Genomic DNA, 15,214 nt, shown 5'->3' on the forward strand with positions numbered 1-15,214 from the left:
AACTTCTTCCCTTGATTTTTTTTTGTATAGTTTGGATGGACAAAATATGCTTGCCCCAAAACTCAAATTTGCACTTTACAATAGCAGATGCACATCCATACTAAACAGTACTTTCATAGACTCTTCACAAAGTGTCTATCTAAATTGTTCAGAACCAACTGTCTATTGATAGAGGGTTGTGGGCTTTTCACTCAGCTGTGTTTGTAGTATGAACTGCAAAGAGAAGGAGTTAGAGAAGTGCTTCCAATCAAGTACCTAAATAACTCTTGTATAGATTCAATGGTTTGCTCAGGTTTTGTCACTGTTTTGTTTTCTTTAGCATGTCTGCAACTGACAAGCTAGCACATTTTGTAACATGTTGCACTCCAGTACATACACAGAGATGCACTATCTACAAATGATGAACATTTACAAGCGTTTGCAGCAAAACATAGCTTAGGAACTTACGTTTGGAATGTTTGTCACAAAGGGCTGATGCCCTCATGTCACAGAGTCTCAAGGATCCTTTGCTGCTGCTGTAGACAAAGAGATTGCAATGGTGGGGATGAAACTCGGATGCAGTAATCACTTCCGTCAGGTCTTCCATGTTGGCTGGCTTTATATCTACAATGTCTGAATGGAGGTTTTATTAAGGAAAATTAAATTGGTTACAAGTAAGTTATGAATCTTGCCACCTCTTTGAAGGCTGCATGTTTGTATAGACATTTTCCACATGTTTACAGACAAATAAATTAGTTTTGAATAAAGCATTCTCATTTGTTTGAGAAGAGACATTCAGCATTATTCTGTTTGGCAGTAGCTTTTCTTATTTGATGGTTGCACCACAGAGACCATTACATTTTCATAACAAAATTAATCTAGGATCATTATCTAACATACCTTACTGTGGGTGTCATTAATATGCCTACATTTGCAGTAAAGTGTTGGTGATGGAGATATGGCAGTTGAGGTTTTCAGATCTGTTCAGGGGATCTGATCATCTATCTTTCATTTAAACTAAAGGAGAATCAGTAGCTAAGTACCCTGCACTGCTTGACAAATCACAATCATCAGTATTTCCCCATAACTGCAATGGCAATTACTGCTGTAGCTCAGATAACACTGATGTATAGATAGCAGCCACTGTACATCTCACTTTCCTTCCATCCAGTCTACTTAAAATATTGCTGCTAAGATAACTTTCCTCTCCCACTCTTTTGACCTCATCATCCCCTCCTTCACTGGCTTCTTGTCCTTTGCTGTATCAATGGGCTGGTCTGCACTGGGGGGGAATCGATCTAAGATACGCAACTTCAGCTACTCTATTCGCGTAGCTGAAGTATCTTAGTTCGACTTACCTGGCCGTCCTCATGGCGGCAAGTCGACTGCTGCGGCTCCCCCATTGACTACGCTTACTCCTCCTGCTGAGGTGGAGTACAGGTGTCGATTTGGGGATCGATTTATCGCGTCTAGACGAGACACGATAAATCGATCCCCAATAGATCAATTACTACCCGCCAATCTGGTGGGTAGTGTAGGTGTGGCCAATGTCAAGGCCCTTGTCCTCCGCTTCAGTGCTTCACAGTTTGCCCCAGCCTGCTCCACTGCTCTTATTTCCTCTTTCTTTCCCTCTCATTCCCTCGTCTCCTCTAATCCTCTCTCCTAGCTCCTCCCTTGGGTCTCCTTCTCCCATTCCCAGCTTCATACCTTTACTCATGCCCCTCCCTGCGCTTGGAATTCCTCCTTACAATACACTCCTTTCCTCTCAACCTAATTCTATGCTATATACAACACTGGGTGGTTAGATAACCTAGAGCAACGTTTCTCAAATGCGGCCACCAGAGGCTTTTCTTGCGAGAACCCCTGACCTAGAGGTTGGATGGTGGTAATAAAAGAAGTTGGTTTTATATTGTTTACAGTGCATGTTCTTAGAATCTCAGGCCAAGCAGATGGAAAGTTGTGGGATGATACAGGCTCTTTGCTGAAACAGCAAATGGAATTAGAACCATAAACTGACATTCAGAAGTGTCATGGGCTATCACAAAATGGTAGATGAATGTGAGCCACCAGGATATTTCAGACCTAAAAGATGCAAATGCTATGTAAGGAGGGGGAATAATTGGTTATAACTGACATTGACATATATTAATAGATCACAGAAGCTAGATAGACTGGAAGACCTAATAGTTTCCCCCGCCCCCCTTATCTCCATCAGTGCAAGTGTCAAGAAAGTCTTTCTACTGGTAAAGGATATCAAGAAGGTCACTAACTAGTATAGCTAAAAGACTTTCAGCTAGATTCTGGTCTCATTTACAGCAGTTACAGCAGTGTAACTCCACTGTGTTTGATGAGTTCATCTTGATTTACACTGGTATGTAAGATCAGAATCAAGCCTGTAGTCTGGACAATTTGTATGGTTGCCCTAAAGTTATGGGAATCACTGCCTTACAGCATCATGCAACATAGAGAGGATTTTTAAATAGGTATGTGCATTTTTTCACATGCAAATTGTACACAAACTCAGATGCACTTATGCAAACTGATGAGTGTGAACATGTACCAGTCTCAATGCAAAAATCAAGGTTTGTGCATGCACAAGAGTGCACAATTGTGTGCTGCTTTTGAAAATCGCACACAGGGCTAAATTTCAAAAAATGGTATAAAAAAACTAGTTCCTCCAATTTTTCATGTCTCACCTTTTCCAAATAGAATTTTTCAAAAAGAGTCCAATCTTGCTCCCACTGAAGTCAATGGGAATTTTGTCATTGACTATAATAGGAGCAGGTTTGCGTCCTGCAGTTGTGAATACAAATTATGTAGATGCCTAACTAATCTATCTGCACAGGCAAATGCATTATAAAGCATAAATCAGAGTTCCGTGTGTGCCAAATTATAGATGTGAAAATATGTAGACAATTTCAGGTGCTGAGTAAAGGACCTCTGAAAATTTGCCCAAATGTCCCATTTTGGTAAGAAAAAATCATAAACATAGACTATACTATTAGCTTCACTACGAATTTAAGTTCCAGCAGTGCAGTCCATTGTGGAAAATTCCCCATGAAGATAATACTTATTACTGAAATCAATCTAAATGTCTGTGAAAAAAGGACTGTAGCTCTGAGCTCTCATCTGGTCATATCTGAACTATATAGCGCACCAATTAAGTATCCCATGTACACATCAGCCAATCCAATCACTATTATTAAAAATGGATATGATGCATAACTTATATGGTACTCCTCAGTCACAGCCATTCATATAGATCACATGCTTTGGTGATCTTATGCTCTGGGAAAGACAAGAAAAATAAAAAAGAGAAGGTATGGAACAACAGCTCAGGAAAGGGAAAGTGAGAAGAGAGATTTCTGGTGAGGAAAAGGAGGAAGGGATATTTCCTAGAAGAAGAGGATTTTAAGAAAGCAGTAGTTGAGGAGGCATTGTGATGGAACGTTCATTCCTACACCAGCCTGAAGGGGTGAAGGTGGCCCAGAAGGGACCAATTAACCTTCACAGATGCACCTGATGGGAGGCCCAGGGATTGATAAATACTAATTGCTGATGATGCCCAGCTGGCAACGGATTATAAAGAGGAGAAGTTTGTAGTACCAGGAGGCTGCAGAGAGAGAGTTTGTAGTCACTCTCTGGAAGCAGGAAACCCAGCAGGGAGAATAAGTCCTGGGATCCTGCCTCTGGAAGAAGGGTCAACCCCAGAGGAGTTGTGGAGAAAGAAAGCCTGAAAAGGAAGTGTAAGAAGCAGCTCACAGAAACAGCAGCAAGGCGGGCAACTGTGTAGACCTTGGCTGCTGGTTATGGGGTCGCTGGACTGGAATCCAGTGTAGAGGAAGGACCTGGGTTCCCCTACCAGCCACTGGGAAGTGGTGCTGGACTGTTTGAGGTGCAATCTGAACGGCTAGTCCAGCAAGATTTTGATACCCCAGAAGGGAAAGGGGGGGTATATAGTGACCTAGCCAGAGGGCTGAGTTGTGAGTAGGGAGCAGTGTGAATTACTGTAGCGACGGAATGACCACTGGCCATGCATGTGCCATGCAGGAAGAATTGCTATGCCATACCTGCCCAGGAGGAGGAGGTGCTCTTGTGGTGAGTGAACACCATTACAGGCATACAGTGAAAAGAAAGAGTAATAGTTCGGCAGAGTATCTGAGTAAGACTATATTCTCATATGATCCTCATCGTTGTAGTGTCTGCAAACCTTCCAAACACTAATGACTTTATTTTCACAATACCTCTGCAGAAGAGGAAAGTATTACTATTCTATCTTTCAGATAAGGAACTGGGGCAGAGAGAATAAGTGGCTTGCCCAAGGTGACACCCGAAAATCCATGATAGAGCAGTGAAGTGAACACAGATCAATTGAATCCCAGATCAGTGCCTTAAACATAAGACCCTCCTTCCCAGCTGTCATGCTTCCCAAAACATAAAATTTGAATCAATTGGCATAAGAGATAATTTGAACATTCCTGGAGAATGAGATAATAGGAAAATATTGTTTTATTAATGGCCAGAAAAGTCATATGTTGTCTTACTAAGCCAGTCCCTGTGCTTGTTGAAATAGACAGAAAAACTTTAATTGATTTCAGTGGGAGCAGGGTCAGGTCCATCATAGAAATTACAACTACTCTTTGATCTTTCCTGAGCCTGTAGATTTCAGAAGCATTAAAATGAAATTAAAATTTAAAAGTAACGATATGCAAGTGTAGATAAAATTATCATAAGTTTGCCTGGCTTCATACTGACCATATCATATATTACACTGAATTGGTTTTAAAAAGAAAAATGGCAGTGAAGAATGGGAGTAGCTGGTGACATTTCATAACAAGAGGACATGAATTAATGTTGCATTTCAATGGCATTCCTAAGAAATTACTTACAGTATCACATTTGCATCCATCTCCAGGAATCCATCATCATTAATGTTAGTACAATGAATACCAAGATGTGGTAACACTGATTTACCACCTATTATGAAGTATCCCTAAAAGTTTTTAAAATTCGAACGGGAAGAAATAGCCTTTATTTGGTTATTTGCATTTGGTAAATCTATCTGTTAGTAAAAGCAATTGCTTTCAGTGATTGAATTGCTTTCAGGAGATCAGAGGAATTACAGTAACTCGATGCAAGAATTTCACCTGTTAGTGGAGAAGATGAATAATTGCTGAGTGATGAGAAAGACATAAAATATAAATAGAGTGTGCAAAACAGTCAGACCAAGTATCATTTTTCTGGAAGCTGAAGATGGTATTGATGAATTTCCCTTCATTGTACAAAATGAATAGCCCCATGCTGAATAATGAAATTAAATATTCCATTTCCCCAGCTGAATACATAAGACACTTGGAACACAAGGCATTTCTAGATGTGATCTACATCTCCATTGAGACAGCATAGACTTCATTGCCTTTCATGGATCATACATTCAATGTATGAACAAAACCCATAATTCCATCAGATTGAAGCAAAAATAAAACAAGTGTATAAAGTAAAATAATCAAAAGAAATATGAACTGCTGAAGAGATTTGCCCCATAGTAAGTTTGTAATATGTGTAGGAACAGCCCAGTACTTTGACAGCTACATAACCCAATGTATCAGAAACAGATTATGTCACAAAAAGGAACATTTTTCTCATCTTTTAATTTTTGCCATCCATCTGACAACTATCAAGTATGGCTTGACAGGTGATGTGTGGGCACTGTATTTAAACTAGTATGACAAGAGACGGGCAAGAAGAACAGAAGCATCTCCCACGAGACACTTTGCATTTTTATTTTTCCATTTCCCCCTTATGCTGGGTTTTACCTGGTATTCTATAGCAGAGAAATACAGAACAATTGAGCCAGATACTCTGTTCTAGATCCAGCACCCTTTGTGCAACCTGAGCTGCTCAAAAGAAGATGGAAGCTGGTAGTAGCCAGCCAAATGAAAAATTCCTCTGCTTGGGGGGGACTCTTTTATGGCACAAAGCTGATGGAAGCAGCTCCTACATTAACTGCCACCCCCCAATACCAGTGTACGGGATGTGCTGGAGGCAAGGAGGGATGTCTTGTGTAGAGCACAACTCAGCCACAACAGTGCACAGCTGGCATATGGACCCTTAAGTATGATAGCGACCTGGTATAAATGAGAGAAGTGCTTATATTGGGTCTGATGCTCTGATATCCCCACTTTCCTCTTGCACCAAGTGGATCTCAATGCAGGGGATAATCTAGGCACACACGCTTTAGAGAGCTGGAAAAGCCATACAGTCTGATTCACCCATGGTAGTTCAAAGGGCTGCAATTCACACTTCCCTGAACAAGCTGGGGTTGCTGCGCTTAAGTGGGGGAGATTCACCCTGGGGAAAAGGCAAGTGGTGTTTACACGGCTGCTGTCTCCCCAGGGGCCTGACAAGGAAGATGAATTTTAATTTATGACAGAGGCCAAGGATGGGAGAGGGGGAGGACTGAATCAGCAAATCCTCACAATCCTTCATTGCCACCCTCTTTGGAAGCTATGCACGCTCCAGACACCATGTGCTACTGCTGCACTCCCCTTCAGGCCCTTCTTTCCTCATTGGCCTGGCATGCACAGGCAGAACATTGATTCACATGAACATAATAATAAAACAAAGAATTGAAAGTCACCAAGGAAATAAAGTGTCTCAGCCCCTCCTAACTCATTTCAACATTATCTTGCTCCATACAGGGCTGCTTCTCCAGTGCCTGGCTCAGTGATATGGGATGAGGCTACTAGGGAGCTGATGGATTTTCTAGCAGTTCTCCAGGGAAAGATGGACATGAAAGATTTAACATGCCTGCAGACTATGGTGGAGGGTGAGTTCTCACAGCTGGATCTGCAGAGCTGGAAGGAGTTAGTAGTGGTGGGAGTATTATTACAAGAGCAGAGAGAGCACACCGAGGCCTGTGACGTTAGTGTTCAGTCTCTTACAGGGGTGCCTGGAGTGTCTCCAGGAGTAAGTCACTTGCTCAGTACTTTTAGTCCCCTTGTAGGTACATAGCTACTCCACTGGCAGGACTGCACAAAGCTGGATGTACTCAACTCCTATGTACCCTCTACCAGCAATACCATAGGTAGCAGAAAAAAGGAGCATTTAAGACGGGGGAAAGAAAGATTGGGTCTCTGAAGGCCAATGGAGATAACCTCTTGGACTCCCAAATTGGATGTTACTTAACCTTCAGACCTGGGTTAACAGTTGCACCTACTGGGAGTCTGACAGCACTGCAGCTCCCACACCTCTCCTCCAGAACTAGTTCAGCCAGGCGGTTGACTCTGCAGCTTCATAGGACTTCAGTCAAATTCGGGAAGGAGTCCCACAATCAGTTTGTTTATTTCATTGCTTAGACAGTGCTAGACCTGTGCAAAGCATTTTACCCAGTCAGAAATGGGCCCTACCCATAGGACCTTCAGTCAAACACAGATGGGAACAATATAAACAATGGAAGGATGATCTCTGGGCAGGGTGCAGACAGATTCAGAGCGGAGCAGAGATGGGAGGAAAGGGGTAAGAAGAGGGTTTTAAGGAGGACAAGTAGGAAGCATAACGAAAAAAATCAAAAAGGAGGAGGAAAGAGCACAAGGGGCAGTGTGATAAAAGGCATGTAGCTTTGAGTGGGCAAATAGGGTTGGGTCACTAAAAGGCTGATATGAGTGAAGTCAGTGGAAGTTTTGCCATTGGCTTCAGTGGGAATGGATAGGTTCTAAAGCGAGCCTCGGCATTATTCATAGTACAGGACTGGGACTAACAGGATTAGTGCCAACAGCTGTTGTGCAGATGATATTAAAATGAGGACAACATGACAGGAGATTTGTTCCACTGCCTTTCAGCCATTGCATCCAACAGGAACATCCCCTTCTGGGAGAAAGTATTCAGTAAAGTTTCTTTTTATTGCAGGTTATGAAGATGACCTGCCCCCAATCCAAAATTTGCATTAATGAGACTCCCTCACTTGATCAGCTAGAATATAAATTAGTGGGTCCACTTTATGCTTGTGCCAAAACATGTATAATGAGAATGTGGAAAATAAGCAGGGCTCCTGCTGAATTAAAAGAGTTCCAGGATGTTTCCTTTTATGATAATGGAAACATTGCACAGTTTCCTCAGAATAGATTATCTCCTTTGAACTGCAGAGTATGTATTAAAAAATCTAGCTATTTCTCCAGCAGATACCACCAGGGATTCCTACAATGAACCGGGTTTAGCAGAAAACTTGTAACTGAATAAAATGCACAAATCAAGCTATACCAGGGGTGGGCAAACTATGGCCCGTGAGCCAGATCCGGCCCATCAGGGCTTTAGATTCAGCCCACGGGATTGCCACCCCTCGTGGCGCCGCGGGCCCCGCGCCACTCCCAGAAGTGGCCGGCACCACATCCCTGTGGCCCCTGGGGGAGCAGGGGCAGAGGGCCCTGCGCGCTGCCCTCACCTGTGGGTACCTCCCCCCCACAGCTCCCATTGGTCGGGAATGGGGAACTGTGGCCAATGGGAGCTTCGGGGGAAGTACCTGCAGGCGAGGGCAGTGCGCGGAGTCCTCTGCTCCCCACCAGGGGCCGCAGAGATTTGGTGCCGGCCACTTTGGGGCCAGGACAGGCAGGGAGCCCGCCTTAGCCCTGCTGCGCACCGCTGCCACCCTGGAGCCGCTCCCGGTAAGCGGCGCTTGGCCGGACCACTACCCTGAACTCCTCCTGCACCCCACATCCCAACCCCCTGCCTTGAGCCCCTTGCCGCACCCCTCCTGCACCCAACCCCCTGCCCTCAGCCCCGTCCTGCATCCCAACCCCCTGCCCTCAGCCCCATGTACACCTCGCACCCCCTCCCACGCCCCGCACCCTCTCCCACACCCCAACCCCCTGCCCCAGCCCTACATTCATGGCCCCGCATGCAATTTCCCCACCCAGATGTGGCCCTCGAGCCAAAAAGTTTGCCCACCCCTGAGCTATTCCATGTACAGGACTGAATCCTCCAACTCTGGCAAGATCTTCCCTGGCTTCAACAGGGATTTTGCCAGAGCAAATATGAGTGAGGGCTGGAGGATTTGGCACTCAGAGCAAAACGCAGTGGACCCCCATTTGTCCAAGTGGCACAGGGACATGTACTTTGATTAAACAGGGGGTTTGGAATGGTGAGTTTTCCATAAAAGCGATGCACATTTCAGAAAATAAGCTGAATTCAGGGAATGGGAATTTTTAGACACCAGGGAGTCAGCAAATGCAGCTCTCATCCTAAACCAAGACTTGCTAAAGTTTGTACTGTTTTCATTTAGGCATTTCTGAGAGTTGTTTCCTTAACTAATCATTTGATCACAATATTTTCATTAAAAGAAGAGGGTGGGGAAGATTCTGTGCTATGATTCCAGAGATAGAGCCATACCACCATGCATGCCCCTACACCAGTTATGTCAGTCCTATGCTACTCCTGTGCTGAGGGAATTTTCCCCCAGCCTGTTGTGGTTTCTTTACCAAGTCTGTGCACTGGGGGAGCACCATATATGGTGAGAAGCCAGAATCAGCCCTCAGTATGTCCAATGACACAGTGTCAATTTATGTTTTTAAAAAGTAGTAAACTAATTATCAGACTTTTCAACATGGAATTATATGTAAACGCTTTCTTTCTTTCTTTCTGGAATACTATGTGTTTTCATTGTCCTATCAGAATGTCCTCTCTTTCAACCTGTTCTCGAGTCATTGCTTTATGGAATGGATCATCAATAGGTTAATGTATCTGACCTTTTCCCCCAATTGTACTGTCTTATCAGGCAGAGGGATGCCCCAGTATTTATATTCTAACTACTCCTAATAGCCACAGTGACAGTCCTTTTCTATCAGTACGCAGCTTTCTTCCACCATTCTGCTAAAAGCATGTAGCATATGGGATTATTTTTAAACCTAGAGTTCCAATTACATCATCTGCACCATTCCGCTCTTCTGAGCCACAGCAACACTGACTGCAGCATAACTGATGCTCCTTCAAGATTTCTTGTACCGAATATCTGCTAATGCTAGGTATTGATCTAGTGCTCTAAAATGACTTAATGGTACAAGGTCAGTCCAATCCACTTCTTTAATTCCATGATCTTTGGGACAATGATTTTTTTGATGTCACATCAGACGTGGGAACTTTGGTGCAAACTCAGACTGCCTGGGCTCTTTGCTGGAAATTTAAATCTCAGCAATCTCTGCCAATTGCTATCTATCGATGGTACTTATATGGTCCCCATTACTGTAGAATCTGACCACCTCGAAACCTTTAATATATTTATCCTCACACCATGCCTGTGAGGCAGGCAAGTGCTATTATCCCCATTTTATAGAGAGTGAACTGAGGCATAGCGAGACTAAAGGACTTACCCAAGGTCACACAGGAAGTTTGTGGTAGAGCAAGGAATTGAATGCATGTCTCCAAAGTCTGAGGCTTGCACCCTAACCACTGGGTTAGGGACTTAATTGAGAGTTGGGAACACTCAATGATGATAATACTACCTAGCTCTTATATAGCACTTTTCATCCCTCTATCTCAAAGCACTTTAAAAAAAAGGTCATGATATGATACCCATTTTACAAATGGGGAAAACTGAGGCACAGAGATGCAAGTACACTTGCTAAAGGTCACCCAACAGGCCAGTGGCAGAACCAAGACTAGAACTCAGGTCTCCAGGCCACTGCTCTGTCCACTAGTCTACATAGTTTAAGTGCATTAGAATGCCATCGGTTAATTTCTCCATTATACTGATCCTCTAAATACTCATCTTCAATTAACGTTTTCCATGAGAGTCCAGGTCTCTGATTCTGATCTCCTTTACAACAGTGTAACTCTGCGTCTTGGGCCACAACTGCACACAACTGGTTCTGTGAGAGTGTACTTGTGGGTTTAAACGTTTGACTGCATTTTTCAACATACAATATTTAATCATCTGGTTGCATGGTCATATATACTTGATGCATTTGCATGTGTAATTATGATTGTCTAAAATCACTCGGGTTGCTTTGTTCTCCATTTCCCAGCCCTCAGATAACTGAACACTCATAGGATCATATAAATTAGAAATGGAAAAGCCCTATTAAATCATCTAGTCCAGCTCCTCTTAGGCAGGTTTAGTCTGTACTCTGTCTTCTAGCACTCTGTACAATCTAATTGTAAGGTTTTCAAGGAATGGGGATAACAGTATAACAAAGAACAGAAAAGGTAGAGTACTCCAGCTGAAATCAACAGATGAGTAAAACAAGCAGAATTTGGCTCTCAGGACTGTTCTACAACCTATAAGATTTCATTGTCAGGAAACTTTTCCTGATGTCTAAGATGAGGCAGTGGAATTTCCAGTGGATCTGTCACTAGTCAGATGTACAGGTCTATATTTCCGACATAGAGGAATGCAGGGCTCCAAGTCCATGGGCTGGCAAGGAGGAGCCTTTCCTTCTCAAATCCACTTACATGTTTTGCACAAAGAACTTTGATGCATGTTTTGTGTAATCTAGTTAGAAACAAAGTTGTAGGAGTGTAAAACTATTCCCTCCTATTCTAAGTGCTCAGATAACTCAGTGATGGACCCATACATGTGAACGTAGATAATTCTATAAAATAGGTGATTGTTTTTAATTAGTAAAACAAAGCCTATTCTAGATTTGGCTTTTGTATATAGGATTTTTTCATACAGAAGGTAACAGCATTGCTGCAGCAGAAAGCACCCAAAATGAACAATACAATGGCAATAAATGTCTATTTTAGGTATCTATGTAAGGCGAGATTTTTTTTCTCAAAAGCTCTTGAATGGCTTTGGAGAATTCATCCTATTGAAACTCAATAAGGCTCATTCTCCTAAATCACTTAACCACAGTCGGTGGTATTTCTAAAAATATCTACCATCACAGTATCTAAGAACTACACAATTATGGAGCACAAAGATCATTTGCTTTCTCTGGTACTCCAAAGCTGAGGGTGGGGGCGTTGTTGGATTTATTTTAAGAGCAGTGATTTTGGGCAAGACTTGCAGTTTATATTCAGTATAAAAATGGCAGCATTCCATTACAAATAACAACCCTACTGATGATCTACCCTACATTTATAGAGCACTTTTCATCCCAAAAGGATCCCAAAGCAATGGCAATTGCCCATACATTAAGCACCTGAATAGATTGGCGGGTGGCAGCAAGCACTGCACAAAGAGCTTGGGAGACGAAGAGGAACTGTTGGCCATGGAGAGTGGGGTATATGTCTACTCTGACCAGAAGTGCCATGGGAACTTTAATGCAAAGAAAGGCAGCTAGGACCTCGGTTTTGAATGTCTCTTTGAAAGAAAGGGATGCACATACATGAAGCTGCATGGCACTCCATTTATATACTCAGATGACTAAATCTATATTGAACAATTTGATTACATCAGACATTTTACCCCTTTGCACTGTATATCCTTTATCTATCCTAGATAGATTTTTACTTATGAGCACTGCAAGTTATACTTTGTGCTTCTTTATGGTTGGCTAAAGCTAATACTCTGCAAAAGATTACATTTTGCAAGGTTAATTTCAAGTCCAAAATCACATGGGAATGAGAATAATTAGATTCATTTAAGAATTTCTCCCTCTGGCAAAGCTGATTGAATTATTTATACATTATCTTTTCATATAATTGTATCTAGAACCGTCTAAATGGCTTTTTTGTCTAACTTACAGTAAATTAACAAAACATGTTTTTCTATGTGGACACATCTCCTGCACCTGCAACATTAGTGATTAGTACATTTTTAAATCAGCGCAATGAGAAATGAATAGAGAGGAGAATCAAAACATAAAAGGTAAAAGCCTCACACAGGCACACCTTATTGGCAAAAACTCATCAGCTGCAGAAATAAAACAAGTAAGATCGTGGACCCAATCCTGCAACCCTTTTCCACACAAGTAATTCCACTGACTCCAGCAGCAGTACTCTGCAGTGTAAGAGCTACTCGTGAGATAAGATCTCTCTGATCTCGTTCACTGTAGGCTATTATCTGGTGCTATATTTCTCAAGTCTCTCTGGTTGAAGGATTTCAGAGTCTGAAAGGGCACTGAAGATTCCAGTGGAACAAACCCCTGGACCGTGATTTTTGGTGGTACCCTCTGCTCGCTCATTCCAGTGGTAATGGACATGAGGAAGTCTGTGCTATTCCAGTATTAAGAAGTATTCTCATGTATAATGTAGCCATTCACCCATGCCAAATGGAGTGGACTAACCACATGACCCCTACACAACCTGGAAAATAATTCACGCCGAGCAATCTTTACCAAATGACTTATTTGTACATATTGTAAAATGTTAACCCTATTATATAGAACACACAACACCATCTGGAACAAGTATTACAAACATACAAGAAACTGGGTGAAATCCTGGCCCCACTGAAGTCAATTGGCTTTATCTTATAAGCACAGAAGTTATACTCTGCGCTTCTTTGTGGTAGGCTAAAGTTAATATTCTGCAAAAGATGACATTTTAATTTCACTCTATTCTTTTTCTTCTGTCCCACATTCAGTCAGTTTCCTTTCCCACTAAACTGTTATCAAACTCCTTGAGGCTCTTTGCAGAGTTTCCTACATTTACCAGGTGAAAGCAGGGAAGGAGTATGGGGTTTGCTCACCTACTCTCTGGCCTGTGGAAGAAACTGGAAGCCTGGCCCACAAAACCACATGCGTCTTGAGGATCTGCCAGTTTCTCAGGGCAGGAAATAAAACAAAGGGCCCAATCCTGCACACATTACTAGGCAGCATCAACAGGACTATTCTTTTTACTCAAAATTAAGACCAATAGTAAGCGTTTGCAGGAGTGGGTCCTTTGCTCCAACTCCACTGTGCTTAAAAAATACATTTTAAAGACACTCCTTTGTCAAATTCACTGCACAGTTCTGAAATCCAAGAGAATATTAATGCCAATGCTTATACTTGTCTCATCACCGCAACAACTTAACGAATGGTATGTGTTTCTATTTGGAAGCAACTACATTACAGAAAAGTCTACATGAATGAGTGATAGATAAAGAGGAAATCCATTAAAAGGATAACTTAATCACATACTACTTAATTGTGCATGGACAGGAGCGATAAGTAAGAAAATTAGGTATTTTGATTAACCATTTTTTTTATTAAACAAATCTGCAGTGCACGTCTTATCCTAAGGCCACAGCTATAATAAAACCATCCTACATTAACTCATTCAAAGGCAAACCCTGTTCTTTGCCAAAATTAGTTAGGCCTCAGTTATTCCCAGCCAGGCCCAACCCTTCTAATTTATTTTTTAGAGAGCTAGAGGTTGAATGTTGTATAACTCTCTCCCACATCCTCCATAAGTGGCCATCCGGTACTGCAGCATCTTGCCACCTGCTTTTGATACAAAACTTGTTTTAAATTACTCAGAGGATGGTCTCAGTCAGGGGCCCAAGTGCTAGAATTCTGCACCGGACTTCTCAATCCCCTGCTCTACCATATAGGTCTCTCCTATCCACTACTTGGCTCGATGGTAGCCATGAAGCAAGTTTTTAAGACAGATTAGAGTTTAAAGTAATGGAGAAGGTAGAGAACCTGGTGATTCGGACAGGGATCGTTTAAAAAAAGTCACCAAACCAAACTCTTGAGTAAAATCCTTGAATATTAGTAAACTGTTATCATAGTTCCATAGGGCTGGGCCTTGCAAGTTGCTATGCACCACTTAAAAGGAGCTATTCTACGTAGGTTTTTATACTGCGCTCATCACCGTGGTATCTGAGCCCCTTACAGCAGTGCATTAAGCAACAAGACTACATATCTGTCACGTTTCTGCTCTCATCATCTCCCCAGAGGGAGAAGTGTGTGGAGTGGAGTGTCTTGTTTTGGAATATACCTGTTGCTATATGACAGGAGGCAAGGTCGAAGGAATGTATCTTGCACTTAGAGTGGAAAGTGGTGAGGTTTGTGATAATCCATAGTTCCTGGAGGTGCTGAGATCTCTATTCCCATTGACTCTAATGGGAAATGATAGTACTCAACATCTTCTTAGATCAGGTCCTGTGTAGTCATTATTTACCCAGGCTATTTGTTATTGTCCCTATTTATTTTTTTTTATTGTAGTAGTAGTTAGGGATCCTAATCACGGACAAGGGTCCCACTGCACTAGGTGCTATACACACACATAACAAGAGGATAGCCCCTGCCTTGACAAGTTTACAATCTAGGCATAAGTTTTCAGTCAAGGCACTCAAAGCAGGGTGAGCATGGTA

The 15,214-nt window shown here is 42.3% G+C and overlaps 1 protein-coding gene across 5 annotated transcripts in view; it reads right to left on the reverse strand.

Annotated features, from left to right (window-relative positions):
- Window positions 1–15,214, reverse strand: part of PPP2R2C (protein phosphatase 2 regulatory subunit Bgamma) — a 280,747-nt gene that overhangs the window by 45,518 nt on the left and 220,015 nt on the right. For all 5 annotated transcript variants that reach the window (XM_045018596.1, XM_045018598.1, XM_045018600.1 and 2 more), the window contains one exon: window positions 448–612. In XM_045018596.1, the coding sequence (XP_044874531.1) occupies window positions 448–612 (165 nt within the window). The remainder of the gene's footprint in view (window positions 1–447; window positions 613–15,214) is intronic.

The sequence above is a fragment of the Mauremys mutica genome, chromosome 5 (genome assembly GCF_020497125.1).
Source record: "Mauremys mutica isolate MM-2020 ecotype Southern chromosome 5, ASM2049712v1, whole genome shotgun sequence".
NCBI lineage: Eukaryota > Metazoa > Chordata > Testudines > Geoemydidae > Mauremys > Mauremys mutica.